Here is a 23,260-nt window from a genome sequence, read left to right as displayed (position 1 = left end):
TGCTACCTACACAATAATGGGCGCGCATGCTCTCAGAAGACACCTCTGGCAACAATATTTATAAACCGCTAGGTGACGATCACGTGGTAATGACGCAATGTTTGCCAGGCGGCACGCCCCTCAGCACGATTGGTTCATTCTACAATTGCCATACCCTTATTATAATGTAATTGGCGGTGTTTTCACAACTGTCCCAAAGAGTCTTTCCGATTGGTCAGATGTGGCGGATAGGGCGTGGCTTCTCTATCCACGAATGGCTGAGCCTTCCCCTATCCCCGTGCTCTGTGCGGCGCTCAGGCCGCTGCGGGAGTTTCGCTTCCTGCTTTTCGCCATGATGAACAAATGAACTCACGGGGAATGAAATTTAAGTTCCAAAAAGGGGAGAAAGTTCTCTGCTTTGAACCAGACCCGACCAAGGCCAAAGTGTTGTACGATGCCAAGGTGCGCGGTGTATGGAGGAGAGCGGGGAGAGTGAGGGGAGGGGGCTGTCACAGTGGCCCCTGCTGTGACGGTCTGCAGCCGACCGCATGAGCAGCGCGGTGCCTCAGGCTCATCTCTCGTTTAGTCTGTATAATATATCTATATATGTGGTGAGGTGTGACGTCATCGCTGCTGCATTATTACAGCTTGCTAATGTGGATGTTATTGGAGAATATAGCAGGGAGTGTATGTGGAATAGCTGTTTACAGGGTCATGGAGTATGTCCTTATAGTACTCTACGTGTAAGAGTAATATACATATAGTGTTCGAGGATAGCAACCAATCAGGATCGAGTGGTTAGATTAATCTGTTGTGGTTGGTTGTCATGGCCTCCATTTTGGTGGTTATGTGATGCATGTGTTGTGGGGTTATATAACAGTAGTAATGGTGTGGCAGTGTGCTGTAGTCTTACCACTGCTTGTGGATGCTCCTTGGGGCTGCTCAAGTAAATACAAAGTTCAATTAATGATATTGTTAGACTGTACATTGGATTTCATGGGCCATGATAATGAATGCCTGTCAGTAGGGAGAATACTATGTCATTTTAAAGGGTTTGTGCTATTAAAGGGATTCTACCATTAAAATCACATTTTTTTTTCTCGATCACATGTAGGAATAGCCTTCTCTGCGTCGCCGTTTGGTAGATATTCTGTTTTTCGTCTTTATGCAAATGAGTTCTCTCGCAGCACTGGGGGCGGTCCCCAGCGCTCAAACAGCACTGGGGGCATCTCTAATGCTGTGTGAGAAATCTCCAGTGCCACCTCCATCTTCTTCAGGAATGGCCTCTCTGCGCGTCTTCTTCCGGAGCTGGGTTCAAACTTCTAGGCCTCAGGCAGAGCCGACTGCGCATACCCACAGGCCACAGGAAAATGGCCGCTTACTTACTATGTAAGTAAGCATGTGCGGTCTGCAGAGCTCCTAGAGGACCAAAACAATGGGAATCCCTCAAAAGTGACCCCATTTTGGAAATTACACCCCTCACTGAATTTTTACTAACATTGGGATGTGTAAGTGAAAAATTACTGAAATGTCACCTTATCCCCAAAGTTTTCATTTTCACAAGGGGTTAAAAGATAAGAATCACCCCACAGTTTGTTAAACAATTGCTCATGATCGCGGCGATACCCCATATGTGGCCATAATCTGCTGTATGGGTACATGGTGGCGCTCAGAATGGGAAGAGCGCTGTTTGGGTTTTGGCAAGCAGATTTTGATGGAATAGTTTTCAGGCGCCATGTTGTATTTGCAGAGCCCCTAACGTAGTTGTACAGTGGAAACCCCCAAAAGTGACACCGTTTTGGAAACTACACCTCTCATTGAACATATCAAGGGGTATAGTGAGCATTTTGACGCCACAGCTGTTTCACAGATTTTACTAACACTGGAGCCTGAAAATGGAATAATTACTTTTTTACCAATAAAACATCCATTTAGCGCCATATTTTTAATTTTTATAACTGGTTAAAGAAGAAAAAGGTCCCCACAGTTTGTTACAGAATGTCTCCTGAACACGGCAATACCCCATATGTGGCCATAATCTGCTGTATGGGGACATGGCGGGGCTCAGAATGGGAGAAGCCCTATTTGGATTTTGGAGGGCAGATGTGGCTGGAATAGTTTTGAGGTGCCATGTTGCATTTGTAGAGCCCCTAAAGTATCAATACAATGGAAACCCCTCAAAAGTGACCCCACTTTTGAAACTACACTCCTCAAGGAATGTATCAAGGGGTATTATCACTCTGAGCCTAAGAGTGCTTCTCAAAAATTATTATACAAAGTAGAAATTTACTTTTTAAAAGAAATGCCTTTTTTGTGCCTAATACGTTGCACCCACTTTGTGTCATCAGAGACCTGCACTTATAAAACTATTAAGGGGCCTATCCCGGGTACAAAAAAAAGTTATATATGTGGGTGTAAACTGCTTTTTGGGTACAAAGTAGGACTCAGAAGGAAAGGAGCACTGCGCTTTTTAGTTTTCGGATATAGATTTAGAGGGATTTTCTGGACACCATGTAGTTTTTGCAGGTCCTTGTAGCTGCCCAAACGGCAGTGTATGCCCACATGTATATGTGCCACATATGACATTACGTACGTTATCCTGGGTATCTGTATCATACATGTGGGATAAACTGCAGTTTGGGCGCGCAGAAGGGAAGGAGCGCGATGCGGCTTTTGGAGAGGAGATTTACATGTTTGGTATCTGGATGCCGTGTCATATTTGTAGAGGCTGTAAGTTACCAGAAAAGTGAATTCCCCAAAGGAGTGACCCCATTTTGAAAACTGCACCCCTCAAAGAATTTACCAGTGGGTGTAGTGAGTATTAGTATGCACAGCGGATGGCGAAGAGGGAATATGTAAACTGTGCAGTCATTTCTGGTATATTCTCTCTTGTAAACTGTAAATATGGGGGTGTCCCCTGATATTCGCTCGCACAGCTTATATATTCCCTTCCTGACGCAGCTCGTAGTGTTGAGTCTAATGATTTGGTGTGGTGTTTTTTTTTTTTTGTCGCATTGCTAGATGCTATACTTTTCTTAATTTTCTGGTGATGTGGCTATATAAGGGCTTGTTGTTTGTGGGATGAGATGTATTTTGTAATGACATCATTTTTCAGTGCCTATACTTTATAGATTAAATTTTATTACTCTTTCTTGGTGGATTTAAACACCCCCCCCCCCCCCAGCAATTCTGGCATTCCTTTTTACCTTTTCATTTTTTTTTTCAGTGCAGCGTACAGTACAAGTAACATGCTGCCTTTATTCTGTGGGTTGGTACTATTATGGCAATACCTAATTTATATTGTTTTTTTTATGCAATACTAATTCTGCAGAGAAAAAACACATTTGGGGACATAAATCAATGATTTTTGCATTGCCATCTTCTGAGATGTGTAACGTTTTTATTTTTCTGTTTACAAAGTTGGGTGAGGGCTTATTTTTTGCGGGACAACCGGTGCTTTTTATAGGTACTGTTTTGGGGGCATGTATGACTTTTTGATCACTTTTATAGCATTTTCGTAAGGCAAAATGTGCAAAAACCTTTATTTCTGGTGTTTTGTTTTTTTTTGTTTTTTTTTCCCCGAAGTTCACCGTGCAGGATAAATATTGTTTCAGTTTTATTGCACAGGTTGTTACGGACGCGACGATACCAAACTTGTTTTGTTTTTATTAATATTTGGGGTTTTTATTATATAAATCATTTTATATAGGAACATAGAGTATTTGGGGCTTCATAACTATATATATATATATATTTTTTTTTTCCACACACTTTATTTTTTTAACTTTTTTTTCTTTGTCCTATAAGGACACTAGAACCAGCGATCAGAGAGGATTGCTGGTTCTATACTATAGATTTGTGTTGCGAGTCTATTGAGGAAGTGAGCCTATGCAGACACATAGGCTCACTTCCTCCATTGCAGGCAGGATAAACGAGGTACTTGAGGGTCTTAGCAGCCTGGGGTCATTGGCTAGACCCCAGGCTGCAAATTATAGATTCCGAAACCCCCCCTCCCCCATCTAGCCGCGGTGGGGGGGGGGGGGGTGCCAGCAGCAACAGACAGAACCCTTTGGATGCCGCTGTCATGTTTGACTGTGGCATCCAAGGCGTTAAAACCCCTCCATCGGATCTCAGCTCCGATGAGGGGTTAAGTAGCAGGGTGTTAGCTATTAGATACAGCTAACACCGGCACTTGATGCATCTTGTAACTCCAGCAAACCTCTAAGATGCGCAGTCTCTATTGATCACGGCATTTTAACGGTTAAACAGCGGGGATTGGTGTTATCACTGTCCTCGCTGTTGCAGCGGGAGCCTGGCTGTCAGAAACAGCTGGGCTCCCATGGAGATCGCACGGGCTCTGCTTCTGAGCCCCTGCAATCACCATCATGTACATGCATGTGGGGATGCAGTAAGTAACTACATTCTCCCCACATACATGTACGTGTGAATGCGTGAAGAGGTTAAAGAGGACCTTTCATATCCTCAGGCACATATGGTATTATATATTACTTTCTCGTTATTTACCCCTGCTGAAGAGCTATCGGTGCCAGTACCGTAGCTCTTCAGTGTCAGAAGGGCATTTCTGACAGTCTGTCAAGAACGCCCCTCTTGACAGTAGAGTCCATCATCGCTGGGAGGTAAGGAACGAATATGTATGATATGGATTTTTTGGGATTTTTCTTAAAGTTGCCATAGTTTGACACCCATATTTTTTTTATATTTCCCTGTACAGAGATGCATAAGGCATAGGCTGACTTCCTCTATAGACTGCAATACACATGCACGCTTGTGTATTGCAATCTATAGTAATGAACCAGCGATCTGAGCATAACTGGTTCAGGTGTTCTAAAGCGACAAGTTTAAAAACAAACTAGTATGTAAAAAATATTATAAAATTATAAAGCCCCAAAAACTCCCTTTCCCTATATAAAATGAATTATATAAAAAACTAAACATTAACTAAAACATATTTGGTATCTCCACATCCGTAACAGCCTGTACAATAAAACGGAAACAATATTTAACCTTCCTGGTGAACATCGGGGGGCCATGCCAGAAATAATGATTTTTGTCCAGTTCGCTTTACAAAAAAAGCCATAAAAAGTGACCAAAAAGTCATATGTACCCCTAAACAGTACCAATGAAAATCACAGGGCATCCCGCAAAGAAATATAAGCTCTCAACCAACCCTGCCAACTGAAAAATAATAATGTTACCCATCTTAGAAGATGGCGATCCAAAAATAATTGATTTCTTTCCCCAAATGGGTTTTTGTTCTGAACAATTGGCAACACATAACAAAAAAAAATATAACTGAGGTATTGCCAGCAAAATAAAGGTAAGGGCTTGTTCACATCTGCGTCGCCCTCTCCGTACTGCAGGTTTCCGTTTCCTGCCTAAAACAGAGGCAGGAGACGGAAACCTGCAGGAGTCTCTCTCACCCATTCATTTGAATGGGTGAGAGAGATGTGCGGCGGTGAGCGTTTTGCGCTCTCCGCCGCGAAACCGGGTTTTATAATCCGGACACAGAGTCGGACATGCAGTACTCTGTGTCTGGATAAAAAAATCCGGTTTCGCGGCGGAGAGCCTAAAACGCTCACCGCCGCTCACGGCCGGACCCGGTCTATGGTTTCCGTCTTCTGGCATGCAGAAGACGGAAACCATAGAACGGAAAGAAGAACGCAGGTGTGAACCCAGCGTAACATGTTAGTTATGCTGTACACTGCATGGCGAAAAAAGCAAAAGGTAGAAAGCGTTTATTAAACAATTTATAGTGCTAATGCACTTTTTTGCCTCAAACTCCTTTAACTATTCTCATACATTAAAAAAAATTGTACTTTGTCGTAGATTTATAACACTGGCTATGTTTACTTCATCTCGGTAGCAAAAAAAAGTTTGTAACCTCAAACGCACCAGATAGACCTGTATAAATCTTGTTGTCTGGAGCAATAGAAATGTGAGGCCATCTCTCGTGCCTGTATATGTGAACCAAACAGAACAATCAGCAGATTCCTAGGATCCACTGGTCATATCCTCAGAAATGCAATGCATGGAAGAAAAAAAAAAAAAAAGATTGCAGTTTAGGTTTTTATGGGGAGAGGAAGGAGGAGTTTGAAAAGAATATTGAACTTATTAAAATGGATTTTTTTTTTGTCCATCAGTCATGTAATTGTACTACTGTATATGTAGAATTAGCATTGCCTCTAATTTTTTCTTACAAAAAACAATGAAGAATCATTGCCAAATGTTTTCCCAATGAGTTTTCATTGTATTTGTTGTCTTCTGTGATGAAGAGAACACCAAGCTGCAGCTTAACCAGTTGCAGAAGTCCCAGTCAATTCACACATTTGTATATTGCAATTTAATTTGCAGTAATCATGAGTGAACTGAGGCTAGATTCACATATGCGGCTTGCTCTCTGTCATTCGGGTCCGCTGAGGGGCCCGAATAATGGAGAGCTGGACTGTTAAAACAGCAGTTACCCCTGGACACCAGCAGACCTCATTGACTATAATGGAGTCTACTCGGTGTCTGCCTTTTTATTACACTGAAAACTGTGCAGGACTTTTCTCTCTGCCGGTTGCTCCGGAGTAGTTGTGTACTTGGTCTGAAATGCACATCTTGTTTTTATTTGTCTTCTTATGTTTATTCAATTTTTTTTTATTTAGGTAGTTGATGTTGTTGTCAGCAAAGATGACAAAGGCAGGAAAAATCCTGAGTATCTGATCCACTTTAATGGTTGGAATAGAAGGTATGTAATGGCAAGCAAGATGTATGGATTTTTTATGATATAGTATTTTTTTGTAAATTCTTTTAGTTCTCAACATGGGAGGTGACAGAAAGGAAATAGGGAGGGGGCGGAATGCAGTACATTACATCAAGTAGATTACGTTAAAAAAGTTAGCCATCTCTGCAAATATTAGATCAGGTAAGTCTAATAATATCATCCCCTGGTGTTAACGTATTGCTAAAGGGGTTGTCCAGGCAAAAATGGACAAACCTTTTAACGTTTAAACCAACTGGGGGCAGTGAAAGAAATAATAATAAATGCATAGTCACCTGTCCCTGTTGCTCAGGTGTCCTCACATACTTCCAGGTTCTTCCGCTCCAGTAGGTCTCTTCCGGAGTTATGCTAAAGTCGCTGATGGGCTTCAGCAGGCCTCAGAGGAGCCATGATGTCACAGGTAGTGACATTCAGGCCTTTGCTGATTGGCCTCAGAGGAGCCATGATGTCACAGGTAGTGACATTCAGGCCTTTTGCTGATTGGCCTCAGAGGAGCCATGATGTCACAGGTAGTGACATTTAGGCCTTTTGCCGCTCAGCGGTCAAGCAGTGGCTTCTGTACTAAATTGCATTAGTTGTATGTATTTTGGTAGGTCTATGTGCTGTATTGAATCCCCCTCAGTCTTCTATACTATAGAATTGCTTATTAGGTTAAGAACAGAAAATTAAAAATTTTGACAAACTTATACCAACTTGTGCCCCGTTGATTATTATGGGGTTTGTCAGAAATCCGTATCTGTTGTTTTACTGAATGAAAATATCTTAGTTGCATGCAAGGTCTTTTTTTTTTTTTTTTCTCCCCGTGAATTTTGAGAGAATCTGTGACCGGAACCTCATACAGATGTGAACATTTTGTTTATAGTGGGGTTCTGTCAGTGGAGACTAGATTGCAGGCTTGTATCTGCTGGTGAATCTGATATCTCTGCATCTTGCCACTTGTCTAATTGTTATGTATGTATTTGTTTAATTCTGAAATATCTAGCTGGGATAGATGGGCGGCAGAAGACCATGTTCTCCGTGATACTGATGAAAACAGGCGATTGCAAAGAAAGCTGGCAAGGAAAGCTGTGGCCCGCATGTAAGGAACCTCTCTAGGTAGACACTTACTGCTGCTACATTTACATTTACATAACCCATCTTTTGGCTCCTCCCCCCTTTTTTTTCTCCTTAATATTCCTTGTTCCTCAGTGTTTTGCTGTGTTAAATCGTAGCTGAGATTCGCTAACCTTCTAATTCTACATACTTGTCAACCACATGACAATTACAGTTAGTAGCACATGAGAATATATCAGCCTTACTGATCCCTGAAACTGCTACTAGATGGCATGCTCCCTCAACATGCCATTTAGGGAGGCTGACGTGGTACAGGGGTGTGCACTTCGATTTTCAGTATTTATTGGCTATGCTATTGATGTATGTTACAAGTTCAGTGACTAACACAAGGTTCATTGTAATTTGAGCAGTCTATCGGTCTAAAGCCTGTTTCACACATGTAATTTATAGACTGTCTATATATATCCCCTATTTGCTTTAAGGTTTCTGGTATGTTTTGACAAAGAGTACAGTCTGCAGAACTAAAAAGAATACATGACTGACCCTGTAAAAATCATTGGGCTATGCTATAACGCTGAACCATTGCAGTGGCTCTGGATGCATCTATATTTGAACCCGTCTCCAAAGACCTTATAGCACACTGTACATACACAGACTTATAAATAGGTACCTGTTTAGAAGACTGTGTAAAACGTTCAGTAGGATCACGTTGGCTCAGCAAGACAAAGCAAATAAATATGGAAACCAAAATAGATGAAAAATTCCTATAGTAGATAACTGCCTGTGTGTGCTAGTACGTGCTTGTTGAAGGAATGTTATTTTACTAAACTGTCCTGTCAGGGTTTTAGTACTGGTTGAAGTGTATACTAATGATTCTGTGGTAGCCTGGAATTGTATAATCTATGCAGAGGCAATGCTTAGTAATGTAGCAGATGACTTGAAACCTAATACTAAGTGTGAAGTTTCTGTGTCTACTAACAAGTACTGTTCATGTCAGTATCATTCTGCTTTATTGTATGTTTTACTACAATGATCTGCACAACACGAATAAACTCATTGGTCCCTCTTGTGCTTTCAGGAGGAGAAAAGGCAGGAAGAAGAGACGGTGTCGGTTGCCTGGAGTCGACTCTGTTTTAAAAAGTCTTCCAGCTAATGAAAAGGAAGAAAATGATGATCATTGTAAGTGTATTATTAGAAAACGTTAGACTCTGCACTGTATGCCGTATATTTATGTAAGTAACGCTAGGTTCACACTAGCGTTCGGGTCTCCGTTCTCAGCTGTCAGACCAGGTCCAGCCGTGAGCGGTGGTGAGCGTTTTATGCTCTCCGCCGCAAAACTGTTTTTTTAAAAACCGGACACAGAGTACTGCATGTCTGACTCTGTGTCTGGTTTTAAAAAACCGGTTTCGCGGCGGAGAGCATAAAACGCTCACCGCCACTCATGGCCAGACATCTTTCAAACCCATTCAAATGAATGGGTATGAAAGAGTCCTGCAGGTTTCCGTATCCTGCCTCTGTTTTGTGCAGGAAACGGAAACCTGCAGAACGGAGACCGGGCGCAGATGTGAACGAGCCCTTAGGCATTATCATTGGAATGGAAAGTTCTGCAGCTTTATCTACTTTTAATTCTTCATTCTTTTAAAGAGGACCTTTCATGTCCTTGGGCACATGTGGTTTTATATACCGCTAGAAAGCAAACAGTGCGCTGGTGCAAGAGATATTGGTGCCCTTACCGATATCTTCAGTGTCAGAAGGGCGTTTCTGAAAGTCTAGCTGGACTGTGAGGAACGCCCATCCTGACAGTACTGTTCGTAGCTGCCATCCATCCGTTTGAATTCAGTTTGAGAATTTATTATATAAGGACATTTATTAGTTGTCCTTATCTCTACTCTGTTTACAATTGCTACTTTTAATCCTCTTATCTGTCCTCTAGGGGAGGACAGCGTTTGCTGTCAGTATACAATCAGTATGTGCATCAGTCCATATTTAGTCTCAAACTGAATTCATATGGATGGATGGCATACTAATGTGTGAACCAAGCATAATACCTTCTGTGATCAGATAATGAAACTCCTAACACAAAATCAATTTTGGAGTGTACAACCCACTTAAACTTCTGCTGGATGGATTAGACCTTTTGCTAATCAGCCTTACAAAGAATTCAGAAGACTCATAGTTGGGAGTCTTTTGAATTACAGAATGTCTCGCATTATCCTGGTCCCCACACGGGTCAGCGTCTCGGTTCTGAAAGTTGCTAGTGGACATGGACCTTCTACAGCACTATTTAACTTATAGTAGTGGTGCAGCAGCCCCATTCACTGTATAGAGGTGGTTCTGGGGATAGGTAATTGTACGAAAAATTTGAGGCCAGACAACCGTTTTAAAGAGCATAGGTGTTGTGCTCTTTTAGCAAGTGGGGTCAGACCTCCATGATCACTGCTGATCTTTAAAACACTAGGAGCTCTGCAGCATTAGGATATTGATATAGTATCAGTGTTTGCATTGACACAGCCGCTTTAATGTGGGTAATACTTTGGCATGACAGCCAATAAATTTAGCAATTCTGTCCAGTCTCTGCGTCCTGTTGTTCACGTGCATGTCCTATTTTTGTGAAAGTGTTTATGCTGAAAGTAAACTAATTTTTGAGTGTGGAGATCTAAATGTTTATGTTCTGTTGTGCAGCGTTAAAAGATGAAAGTATGTATAACACAAACATTTGAGGTAACCAGCCACACTGTATTTATCCCATAGCACTAAGCAGTTCATCAGAGGACAGTGAGGAAGGAACCGATGAGGAAATAAAAAGTGAAGAAAGTGACTTTGAAGAAAAGGCAGACATGGTAAGTCTATTTCACTTCCGAGATAGGAAAGCGTGCCAAGGAATGCAAGAAATTGATTAAAACATGATTTTTTATTTTTTTTTTTGTCTTGAAGCTCTGTGGTTCACTGCTCATTGAGAAATATAGTTTGCTATTTAGCAAGCTTTGCAAACGTATTAAATTTTGTACTAATTTGATGATTTGTTTCTTTGCTTTGTTTTGTAGAAAGAAGAACAAGAAATTCTCTCAAAAAGGGACATGGAAGAAAAAAGCATTGTCATAGAAATACCTGATGTTTTGAAAAAGAAACTTGAAGAGGATTGTTATTACATAAACAAACGCAAGCGGGTAACTTTTGCACCAAATCTTTTTTTTTTTTTTTTTTTTTCTCAACTGCAGGTTGCTTAGCGTACGAGAGCATTGTGTAGTTTACATATTTTACAGGCAGTAAGAGTACATCCATTTTCTGACATGACATAATTGACAGTACTTTATTTGTATTTTTTTAGCTTGTCAAACTTCCTTGTCAGACAAACATCATTACCATTCTTGAGTCGTACGTTAAACACTTTGCAATAAATGCAGCGTTTTCAGCAAATGAAAGAATTAGGCATCATCAGACCACATCGAACGTCAACATGAATCTCCACTATGTTCCTCCTGAGAAAAAGTAAGATATTTAAAATACTATTTTTATTATTATTATTATTATTATTATTGTTTATATAGCACCATTAATTCCATTATGCTTTACATTTGGGGGTTTACATACAATACACAAAATATACAGGTAGATATAATACTAACAGTAATCGGCTGGCAGAGTGGGGGTAGAGGTCCCTGCCCATGAGGGCTTACAATCTATGAGATTTACCTAGCCAACCATGTTTTTATTCTTTTAGGGAGAAGGGTTAGCACATGCAGTTTGGACACAGCCGTACTTGCATTTTTTGTATATGTATTTGGTAAATGGTTTTGCCGAACATGACAGTCTGTTTGCATTCACTGATAGGGAAAGGTTAATAGAGAAAAAACTCGGCACATTGGGGCCATAAAGGATGCTATTTGACTCATGAATACAAACCCTTTGTTATCAGGGCATATCAATGTGAGGGAGAACCGATCTGGATCCTTTTTTTAATGTGCTAGAAGAGAGCTGCTATTAAAAACCTGCTTTATCTATTACTTGGCTACCAATCAGCTATGTTTCCACTGCAACATGGGGTAATAACAAAATTAGGGATAGTGGTGTACTGGGGTTTCTCGAAGGACCTGAACAATGGAGAGCAAGTGCTAGCATAAATAGATGTTCCTATCAGAAGTCTGATATTGACCATTCAAGGAACTCTCTACCTATACTCTACATGTTTTAGCAGCAAAGTTTCTTATGAAATACGTCCTGTACAGCTGGTTGGACAGAGGTTACATCAAAGGTCCCCACGTCACCCACAAACTTACCTATAGGACTTTGCCACATGTAAAGCCTTAGTTATATGTTCACATTTTGCATACAGTATTACATTACGTTACAGACACATAGCAATGTACTAATTGTAGTAATTGCACCACCTAGTGTTCAAATCACAGTATGGGATCAAGTGTAAATGTGGGAAAGGGAAAAAAATTATAAAGTATAAAGTTAAAAATATTCAAATTGCCTGTTTCCCTCAATTTTTCTGTTTATTATTGCTGTCTCCATCACAACCCATACTATAAAGGTAGGCCATTATTCATTCCACATGAGAAACACAGTAAAGAATAAGCAACAAAATATTTGGTCATCTTGCCTCTCACAACCCAAAATTGTACCATTAAAAACTGAAGATGTACCTGGGAAAAAACAAGCTCTTACACAGTTCCTGGGATTGGGAAAATTAATTATGGCACTCAGAATATAATTTTTTTTGGTTCTCAGAACTAGCATAGCAGTTTAAATATTGTGCAAAAGCAGTACAACATAAAAATCTAATACAGACTTTGTATCACTGTACTTGTATGATACAGACTGGCTGAATAAAAGTAAATGTCATTTATGATGCCTAGTGCACTATGCAAAATCCTAATGTCAACATTAAAATGAAGTTATGGCTTTTAGAATGTGACAGAAAAAAATAAAAAAAAGACCAATGTCCCAAAAGGGGTTGTCCCAAGAGGTAAAGTGAAAGGACATTTCTCGCCAGAGATAGCAGCTTGCGCCCATTGAAGTGAATGGCAGTGCTAACCGTCAGCAATCCCACCCACATTCAGCCGGGCTGCAGTCAGGCTGAATGTGGTGTGCAAGAAAGTACTTTTTGACAAACCCCTTTTAAGCATCAAACTGTTGCGTCCTGAACACCATAATAATTTTTTTCTAAAGATATTTACAATTTTTTTTCAGTGTTGAACTGTGCAAGGAAATGGTGGATGGATTAAGAATTACATTTGACTTCACACTTCCACTGATACTCCTCTACCCATATGAGCAAGCACAATATAAGAAAGTGATCTCATCCAAATTTTTTCTTCCTATTAAAGAAGTTACATCTATTGGCAGTAGGTATGTCTTCATGTTATATATATGTTGCGATTTTTCTTTCTTAATACTTTCCTTTATAGAAAGTCGAACGACAAAAAAGTACTTAAATATACGTTTTGTTTTTTTCCAAGACACCAAGAGGAAGTATCACCAAGTCCACCACTTTTAAACCCACCCACTCCACAGTCTACAGACAGCCAACCGACCACCGGAGAGTCCACGACACCTAAGAGACGCAGAACAGAGCCGGACATTTTACAATCCTTGCGACGCTCAACACGCCACAGTACAAGCTGTGATAGGATGTCGGAGAGCAGTGCATCTCCACAGCCCAAGCGACGGCATCCAGAGACACCAACTTCAATGCCAAAGCTATTTCTTCATTTAGAAAAGAGTAGGTTAAGCTAGCCAAAAATATAGTCTTCACATAATAATATTTTTTTTTTGTTGTTAGACTGCCATCTGAAAAATGTTTTATTTGTACAATATGAGAATTAAATTACCCTCATAGGGTATTGGTTGTTAATGAATGTCATGCACTGTTTTTGACGTAATACATTTATTTATTTATTTATTTATTTTATTTATTTTTTTCTCACTACTTCTGAAAACAGCTTGACCACAGTGGGTCAAGATTGTTCCCTCCTACACTTGAAATGGGTGCCCAGAAGATCAACCATTTCCCACCCACAGAAAAGCATTACAATCCATGTTTAGAGCAGGGGTGCTCACACTTTTTCAGCGTGTGAGCTACTTTATTAGCTGACCAAGGCAAAAGATCTACTACCCACCTTGTGGTCGGGGCGGGCATGTGGGTGTGGCTGGGACGGGCCTATGGGCGTGGCTGGGGGGGCGGGCATGTGGGCGGGGCTGAGCAGATTGTGAGAGCAGGAGACAGCGGCGTTCTGTGGCCGCCCAGGGATCCCCGGTGTCTGTTCACAGCGCAGGCTGAGAGTTATCTCTGGACACTGGCATGCTGGGGCTGTGGCATCCCCGCCTGCCAGTGTCTGTAGATGACTCTCAGCCTGCACTGTGAACAACCAGACACCAGGGATACCTGCATCCCACGATCGACCCATACGTCCTTTGCGATCGACGTATTGGGCACCCCTGGTTTAGAGCATGTTCACATGGCAGTGCAGTCAGTATTTTGCATCTGTATTTTATGCCGCAACCATGAATGGTATCTTCAGAGAAAATATAAAGAAAAGATTTGTGCATCTTCTGTGTTTTGGACATACTCCTGGTTATGGCTTCTAAATGCTAATGCATAATACTGTTGTGTGAATGTACCATTATGATTTTTTTTTCTTTAAACTTTAAAATTTACTGAGGCTTTAAGTGAAATTCTTGGCAAATTTGTTTCTTGGTAAAATGGACCTACAGGAGTTATTGAGCATAACAGTGATGTTACAGTCTGTCCTCAAAGTACCATGTAGAGTTTACAGTAGGTTGCAAATGGCACATCTAGTAACCTAGTAGTTGTATGGTACTGGACTCTACTACTGGAGAAGTTGCTAAAATGACATTCCCCTCTAGTGCACAAAAAGAGTTGGTCAGCAACGGTTTCACTGAAGGTATTTATTTCCACCTGTACGTTAAAATACTATGCCTTGACCCACACAGGGGGTCTATCTCAAGTGTGTACAACTACATCCATCTCTGAAGTGTAGAAAGGACACTGTAATGCATCACAAATTACTAATATGCATCCGTGTATAGTCAATAACCGATAATGAAGAGTGCACATCAGGGGCTGAGCAAAAGAACTTACTGTTCTGGTATGTTGCAATTTACCAATACTGCCTATTTGTTCTAGGTTTTCTTTTAAGTTTTTGGAGTTTCCTTATTCTCTAATTCTTAATTTATTACCTCTTTCTAGAAACGCCTGTTCACAGTGGTTCATCATCACCAATTACATTAACTCCTAGCAAAGAGGGAAGTTCTGTGTTTTCTGGACTTGAAGGGCGCCGTAACAATGAACTCAATGAGGTAATAACATTAGTGTGTGTGGTTTTTTTTTTTTTTTTTAATTTTATTTTTTTAATTCACTATGACAGGAATGATCAACACTCAGTACTCCAACTATTGAGAAAGTACAGCTCCCATAGCTTCTGTGGGGGTTTTGAGAATAGCTGAACTAGTGTGCATGCTGGGAAGCATGATTACCAACCACTTTAGTGCTGAGGGTTGATGATCCCTGCATTTATAATATGGGTACTCATTATTTTTCCTGCTTTCTTAGCAATTATGGACATTGCACATCTGCAAAATTGCAGTCAGGAATAGAGGGGGCTGGGTGGATTGTCACATGCCCCAGTGGTATTATTCAATTCTCCCTAGGTTTTCCCCTCTTTAAAGGGGTTGACCCATCTCAAGAATCCGATCTATACTGGTAGGTAATGTAAATTGAAGACTTTTTCTAAATATATTGCTTTAGAAATGCTGCTTTGTTTGCCTGCTATTTGAACTTATTCCTCCCATTGTTTAAGAAAAAATATATATCCTTGTACCGTGTTAGCCAGTGGATATGAAATGAAAGAAATTTTTTGAGAGAAGTCCTCAGTAGTTGATACCTTTTTTAATGGCTAACTCAAAAAGTTTTTTGACATATCGAGCTTTCGGGACTACTATAAAGGTCCCTTCATCAGGATGGTATAACACAATGTCTGAAGGTAGGCATATATATATATACAGAGAAATGGAGTGTTAGATGCAAAATAGATGGAAAACAGAACATACCGTATTTTTCGGACTATAAGACGCACCTAGGTTTTAGAGGAGGAAAATAGGGAAAAAAAATTTTGAAGCAAAAAATGGTAAAATATTTAATATATGCGAGTTGTAGTTTTGCAACAGCTGTGTTTTTGAGGCCCCCAATGTGCTTGTCCCTGTCTACAGCCAAGCCATCAGATACCATCGCATATGTTCAGACCCGGTGGACAGAGACAAGCACATTGGGGGCCTCAAAAACACATTCTTGAGGCAGGGTTACCATCCAAGAACAATTGATAACCAAATCACCAGGGCCACCAGGATACCAAGATCGGAGTTATTAAAATACAATACCAAACAGGAGAACACTGGGGTGCCCCTGGTTGTCACATATAACCCCCACCTGGAGACGCTGAGAGGAATTACACGCAAATTACATCCACTACTGCAAAAAGACAACCACCTAAAATCCATATTTCCAGAACCCCCTCTCCTGTGTTACAGACAGCCACCAAACCTCAGGAATATGATTATTAGCAGCTCACTGTCACCTCCAACTAACAAAGGAACATTTCCATGTGGAAACAACAGGTGCAAAACCTGCCCGCACATACTGACTACGGACAAAATAAAGATCCCGAACTCTGATCGACACTACAAGATCCCAGGTAACTTCACCTGCAGCACACCTAATGTAGTGTATTTGATATTGTGTACTAAGTGCCCTGGGGCCTGTATGTAGGTGAGAAAGGACAATCACTTAGGATGAGGATGAACTCACACAGACATACGATTAGAGAGCAAAGAATGGACCTCCCGGTGCCAGAACACTTCTGTAATCAAAATCATAATATGACCCAGGATATGAAGATCCTGGTACTAAGGGGGAATTTCAGAGACAGAAAAGATCGCCTCATATGGGAATTTAAACTTATGACGACCTTTTGCACTCTCCAACAAGGTTTAAACAGGGCCCAGGGTTTTATGGCCTTTTATAACCACTAGAACTAGAACTGTTTATGTTCTGTTTTCCATCTATTTTGCATCTAACACTCCATTTCTCTGTATATATATATATATATATATATATATATATATATATATATATATATACCTACCTTCAGACATTGTGTTATACCATCCTGATGAAGGGACCTTTATAGTAGTTCCGAAAGCTCGATATGTCATCAAAAAACTTTTTGAGTTAGCCATTAAAAAAGGTATCAACTACTGAGGACTTCTCTCAAAAAATTTCTTTCATCCCATTGTTTACGCAACGTTGCCATAACCACAGACCTGTAAGATAGGACAAGTGACATCACTCACTGTTCTGCTAGACAATCAGTTCAGCTAATTGCTTTTTTTCCAATAAAGCAGAGTTTATCTCTCTATGTAAACACACAGATAACACTGACTCTTTAAGCATGTGCATATTATCTGATCTGCATAAGTATTGTGATTGAGGACTCACACAGTCCTCATGCTGTACTTTAAAAAGATGCAGTGCAATAGGATACTTGGCTGAATGAAAAGAATGCTGGTCTTAAGCATATCTCTTAAAAAATAAAACAAACCCTATGCTGTTCACTCATTATATCCAGATGTAACAGACATAGATGTAACATCTTGCCGCTTCATCAGTCCATGGATGACAGTGGGAAATCAAATTTGAAGCTGAATGAACAAATAGATTGCCCAGTAGGATAAAGCGTAATTAAACATTAGAGCACATCTTGGTAAACAAATTTTGTAATATACTTTGTTAATCAAGTTTGTCTCCTTTATGTGAAATCCTGCATTTGCTCTTTCCCTTGTTTCTTTATTGGGAGTTGAAACCTGTATAGTGCTTTGGCTGGGTAGGAATGGCAGATTTTTATGTAGTGAAAGATGGTCACTTCAGACAGTCATCTCAGGTACTATAACGCCCAGGGCAGTGCTTGTAGTTAGGATTCTCAGATTTCATACTAAACCAAGATTTACATGACAAGCAGTTTTACCTGTATTATTTCTAGAGAGATTACCAATTAAAAATAGTCAGTATTGGGAACTGCTGCATATAAATATGCCAGTCCTGACTGTTTTCATTTGGCGATTCCTCTGGATATTTTACTGGTAAAACTCTGATGTTTGTGTCGTATGAAAGCTGCGAATATCCTGATGCTGTATTATGCTTTTATATATACTTGGTTGAAGTGCATTGGCTTCCCTACCTAATACAAATTCCCTCACAACCGTACACCTATTGTAAGCAGTGTACTGATTTTAGATCTCTATAGAGAAACAGGGAGGCTCAAGAAGAATTGCATTTGACAGTTTATGAAAGTATATTACAACACTTAATATTGCAAATGCTACCAATTTAATTACGCTTTCACCTCCCATTAAACCAGTGTTGGAGCCTCATTTATCAAAATTGCCAAAAAGAAACTGTTTCCTATGATAACTTATTATATCTCAGCTAAAATGAAAGCTGCACTATGGTTGCCATGAGCAACAAAGGCAGTTGTATACCAGGACCCAAAATTGCGCACTATAATTTGTGACTCTACCAGTGATTTGTATAGAGGGATAACTATGTTCTTGTCATGAGCATCTATGCATCTTTTAATGCATCCCATAATTTTGTTTGCCTTTTGTAAGCTTACTGACCACCAAAATCCCCAAGTCTTTTTCATTGGCAGTCTTACCCAGTAACCTACTATTAAGAGTTGATTGCATGGTGAAGTGTGTTCACAGGCAGTGCTTTCTGGAAGTATTCCTGAGCTCATTCAGGGATTTGTATTACCGAGTTATGCCCATGTTTAATGCAATGCTACCTGAGGGCCCGTAGATCATGAACATCGAATATTGCTCATCAGACGTGTGCACATGGCTTTCTCAAGATCCTCTGAATATCGCACCATCTACAATACATAGAAATATGTTACTCCGCGAGACGGAGCGTCACAGGATATTATGAAGGTGTGCCTGGGGTGCCCCTGCGATAATGTTAAATATCAAGTTTTGCTAATGAAAGATTGGGAGAGGTGGGGGGTAGTGTTTAGTTTAATGTTAATTTTTTTTTTTTTTTTTTTTTTTTTTTTATCCCGGACAATCCCTTTAACTTAGTCTCAACTTTTGAGATGAGTTACTTGTATAAAAAGGAGTAAATTTGAAATGGAAAATGTCTAACTTTCAATTTCTGATAGGTGTTCTATTTTCTATTGGTAATAAAATATGGCTGAGATTTCCAAATCATTGCATTTGTTGTTTACATTTTAGTGTCCCAGTTTTTTTGGAATTGGGGTTGTACTATCAAATACTACAGAAACGTGAGGTTCAAACTATGATGAAGCCTCTGACATCACAAAAATGTCGCTCTACAAGCATAGTACATTACATAACTGTAGTAAGATCCACATGCACTAATGCCCAATGCAAAAATAAAACAGTGAATCCAAATGAAACTCAAAACCTATGACAGGACCTTGGGCGCGCTGCCAGTTTCTAGTAACTAATTGTTATAGATAGTCATATATATATACACACACACACACACACACACTTCTTTCTTTATTAAACCCTGCCCAAATTATCTGTTCTAGTAGCCTCCATCCAGCAGCATTCCTGTCCACTGCGTAGCGGTGGTTCCAGTGAACTAGAGCATCACTCCTATTACTTGTATTCAAGTGGAGCTGTAAGTGCCGCCCATGAACTAGCAGCTTCTAGCACCCAGATGCTGCTACAGAAAATGATCTGGTGGTTGAACCCTGACAGATCACTTGCTGATGACCTAATGAAAATTTGATTTAGGGCTGGACAACCCCTTTAAGATCCATGGTGCTCAAAACATGCAAGCCATTTTTAACACCTATGGATTCATGTTTGGATTTTACTGGTCATCTATGTTTATGTACACTATTCACTTTCTACTGTACATCAGAAGTGCGAATACTGGCAACTGATCTGTTGTTCTCTAGACAAAGCATTGTGTAAGATGAAACTGGTTCCAGGCTTGTATCTTTTTACGGTATTAATATTCATAAATATGTTAACTTTTGACTTTATACATAAATGTTGTGAACAAGTGGATGTTTATGCCTGTTGCATTTCACTTTAGTAGTCCTTCGTTCAGATCATATTTCTTTCCTCCCTGCAGGTGTTATCTTGGAAACTAATGCCAGAAAACTATCCACAAAGTGATCAGCCTCCTCCTCCTTCCTATATATATGGGTCACAACATTTGCTTCGTTTGTTTGGTAAGAAAAATTTCCCTTACCCTCCGCAGACATTTTTTGATTTTCATTTTGGACTACCCACTTTGCCAATAAAGCCATAACTTTTTAATTTTTACATTTTCTGAGCCAAATGAAGGTTTAATGTGTGCGCAACAAATTGTACTTCATATTTGTACCATTTAAGCCTTTCCCAACATTTGCTATAATAGCACGGTAGATGTCGGATATGGAAATATAGTAACCGATCAGAAGATGAGCTGCTGCCATAGCCACTGGTTCTCCACTGTATTATAATGCATCAATGCCTCTAGCACTTTGTCCTTGACCAACATTTTTTGTGGCAGTGCATGGGTGCCGCCATTTTGTTATGCATTGCTGGTCCCCAAAAGAAGATCCAGAGCCGGCAATCCATTGCCTATTAAAGGCTCTCAGGCTTGTCTGGCATATAGCTCTATTGCATGCTACTCTATGCAGCCTGTAATAGAATTTTGAGGTATTTTACAATGTATTGCATTAGTGATCAAATCCCATAAACTGATACACCAGCAGAGTTAATGCCCATGATCAGTATGGACACTGATTGCGGGGATTGCTGCTTGGTTTCTGCTGTATAATACAATGGAGACTTGGTGGCCACTCTTGAATGGCCGCCATATTTTTAAATACCTGACATCTGTCATACTCTTGCGGATGTCTACAAAGGGTTAAGAAACAATCCTTTAAATGGGTATGCCCACAATAACAATTTTCTCTCTATCTCCACCTCTCATATTTTATTTACATAAAATCTGGCACGTATGTTTTAGACACTAGGAGCTTGCAAATATTTCACTCTTATATAGTCTCACACACCATTATCAGATAATTTCAGTGCAAACTCACTATTCTGGTGAGCACCACCTTTTGATTATGGCTGATAACAGAACTATATTGGCCTTTAGCAGCTCACAAATTCTTCACTTATAATAGCTTCACTGACATACACCATTATCAAGGGAGTCTGCAATACTCTCTCTGGAATCACACAGAGCAAGGTGTACCTGGAAAAAGCTAGGAGTTGATTTATTAGAAGGGAAAGGTATAAGTGCTTCATTCAATTTTAGCTAAAAAATACCACACATCTGCAATAAAAAATAAACTTTTCCAAAGCGTTGAACTTCTCACCAGCTTTGCCTGCTGTCTCCTATTCAACACAGTCAAAGCTGGTGGGTGAATTTTGCCTTTTTGATGGACATGACACTCTGAATTACTGCAGTAAATATAGGCATTGCCTTTACTAGGAAAGATTTATTATGATTACTAGTAATCTGTAATAATGCAGATCAAATTTGCACAGTAAGTGTACATTATATTACACAAGTTTGGAGAGAAAAAAACCAGGACAGACGAGGGACTTGAAGAAAACTCAGTTCTTTGTTTTTACATAGAGAAATAACTGATACTGTCTGGGCCTTTATCAGTAAACTCCAATTAGATTAACTTATTGCTCAGGACCAAAGAACAGGAGATAACTGCCCTGAGAGCCAGTGGAATAAACCCCCCCCCCCTTCTTTCCTTCCTCTGTGCAGTGAGTCACGTCATCAGACCTGAGTTAAGCTAATAAGCCGGGTACCTTTGCAAACATGTGTTAACAATGAGAGGAATAATTTCATATAGCAGGCAAACAAAGCAGCATTTTGAAGAAAATTCTTGAATTTACATTAGCTAGCAGTCGAGATAGGATCCTTGAGATTGGAAAACCTCTTTTAAATTACTAGCATTCATAGTATCAGTATATGCTGAAGAAGTATTAAATCAAGTGTTTGTGTGGTGCATAAAAAAAATTTAGAAAAAAAATGACTTTTCTTTTTCTTTCTCTCTTCTAGTGAAACTCCCAGAAATAATGGGAAAGATGTTCTTTGCGGAGAAAAACTTAAAGGTTTTGCTCAAGCACTTTGAACTTTTTCTAAGGTATGTATATGTGTGTTAAATGGAAACTTCCCTATATTATCAGCTTTAATCCAGACATGCCAATTGATAACTGGGGTAGTCTAAAGATGCGCCAAATTTATCCAAGTGGATGATGGGCTAAGATTGTCTTATCCAGCTTTATGCCACTTATTGGTTGGCTTACTTTGCTTCAAAAGTTTGGCACATGTTGGAACTTCAGAACTGCGTTCATTAAAGTTTGGCGTATGTAGCATGGTAATTCTCCCCATTGAGTCTGTAAGCTTCTGTCTCTATAACTTATATAGTTAAGTATAATATATACTTCTGACTTCTATAACTCCTGTGGCAATTTCTATAGTGTATGTGAATATAGTGGTAAGAAGTTGTGAATAATAGTGTATAACTGTACTTTTGCAGGTTTCTTGCAGAGTATCATGAAGACTTCTTTCCGGAGTCGGCATATGTGGCTGCCTGTGAGGCATATTACAGCACTAAAAATCCTCGTGCTATTTACTGAACCCACCATCTGGTCTGGCCATTCATGATTTCTCCATTTTGTTGACTCTTTGGATACCTCGTCAGTTTTATGTGAATGTGTGAAATGGACTTAAGAAAAGTATGTACTAAGCAAGCAGATGAGCGGAGGACTCTTGCTGTATTCTTTTTCAACCCTTACAGTGAAGGGAGGAAAGAAAAACCTTTATGGACACCATGGATATTCCACCAGTCACTTCACAACAGCTATTCTGAAACGCCGTCTGCTTTTATGAACTGTCACGTTCAATTGTGTTTCTTAAATAAATTCTGTGTTGTTGAAATGACTTTACTGCCTTTTGCAAGTTTAGTTATATAATGTGTGCAGCCAATGGCATTCATACATGCTGTGATATTTATGCCTGGATTTTCTCTGCAAAATCTTTCTCACTAGTGACTCTTCTGAAAACTTCTCTCCTTCATTCCCAAATTTTTATACACTGACTTTTTTTTCTAAAAGGAACACATTCATGCACTCTACGCAAGGATTAAAGAAACTGCTAAGATGCTGCTGATACAGGACAGCTATGTTGTGGTTGCGCCCCTTTTACATCTCGTTCGGGAGGTCTGCTCTGTTGTACATCAGGTCAAAGCAGAAGATGAGAAGCATAGGGGATGGTTTTTCTACTACCATTCTTCCCTTTGTTTTATGAGTCAGGAGAAACTGTGAATGCATTAAGGCCGCTGACTCCATAGGATGGAAACGCTGCGGCAT

At 39.9% G+C, this 23,260-nt stretch overlaps 1 protein-coding gene across 3 annotated transcripts; it reads left to right on the top strand.

Annotated features, from left to right (window-relative positions):
* Positions 1–247: 247 nt before the first annotated feature.
* Positions 248–22,832, top strand: MSL3 (MSL complex subunit 3). 3 transcript variants are annotated; one of them, XM_075265046.1, is made up of 13 exons: positions 248–441; positions 6,648–6,730; positions 7,746–7,841; positions 8,895–8,995; positions 10,568–10,656; positions 10,861–10,983; positions 11,145–11,305; positions 13,013–13,171; positions 13,282–13,544; positions 15,033–15,142; positions 20,004–20,103; positions 21,948–22,032; positions 22,429–22,832. In XM_075265046.1, exons 1-13 carry the CDS (start codon positions 343–345, stop codon positions 22,526–22,528), a joined length of 1,569 nt encoding a protein of 522 aa, XP_075121147.1. In that variant the 5' UTR covers positions 248–342; the 3' UTR covers positions 22,529–22,832. The 3 variants fall into 3 exon arrangements, with proteins under 3 accessions (XP_075121147.1, XP_075121148.1, XP_075121149.1); XM_075265047.1 differs by lacking the exons at positions 6,648–6,730; positions 7,746–7,841 and having other exon boundaries at positions 284–441; XM_075265048.1 differs by lacking the exons at positions 248–441; positions 6,648–6,730 and having other exon boundaries at positions 7,744–7,858.
* Positions 22,833–23,260: the final 428 nt, after the last annotated feature.

Source organism: Leptodactylus fuscus, chromosome 2 (genome assembly GCF_031893055.1).
Source record: "Leptodactylus fuscus isolate aLepFus1 chromosome 2, aLepFus1.hap2, whole genome shotgun sequence".
NCBI classification, from domain to species: domain Eukaryota; kingdom Metazoa; phylum Chordata; class Amphibia; order Anura; family Leptodactylidae; genus Leptodactylus; species Leptodactylus fuscus.
This window is presented reverse-complemented; position numbering and strand designations above follow the sequence as displayed.

Coding starts and splice junctions, on each gene's coding strand:
- MSL3 (XM_075265046.1), top strand. CDS start 343: ATGAACTCACGGGGAATGAAATTTAAGTTCCAAAAAGGGGAGAAAGTT. Junction 6,731..7,745: donor TTTAATGGTTGGAATAGAAG/GTATGTAATGGC, acceptor TGAAATATCTAG/CTGGGATAGATGGGCGGCAG. Junction 13,545..15,032: donor ATTTCTTCATTTAGAAAAGA/GTAGGTTAAGCT, acceptor ACCTCTTTCTAG/AAACGCCTGTTCACAGTGGT.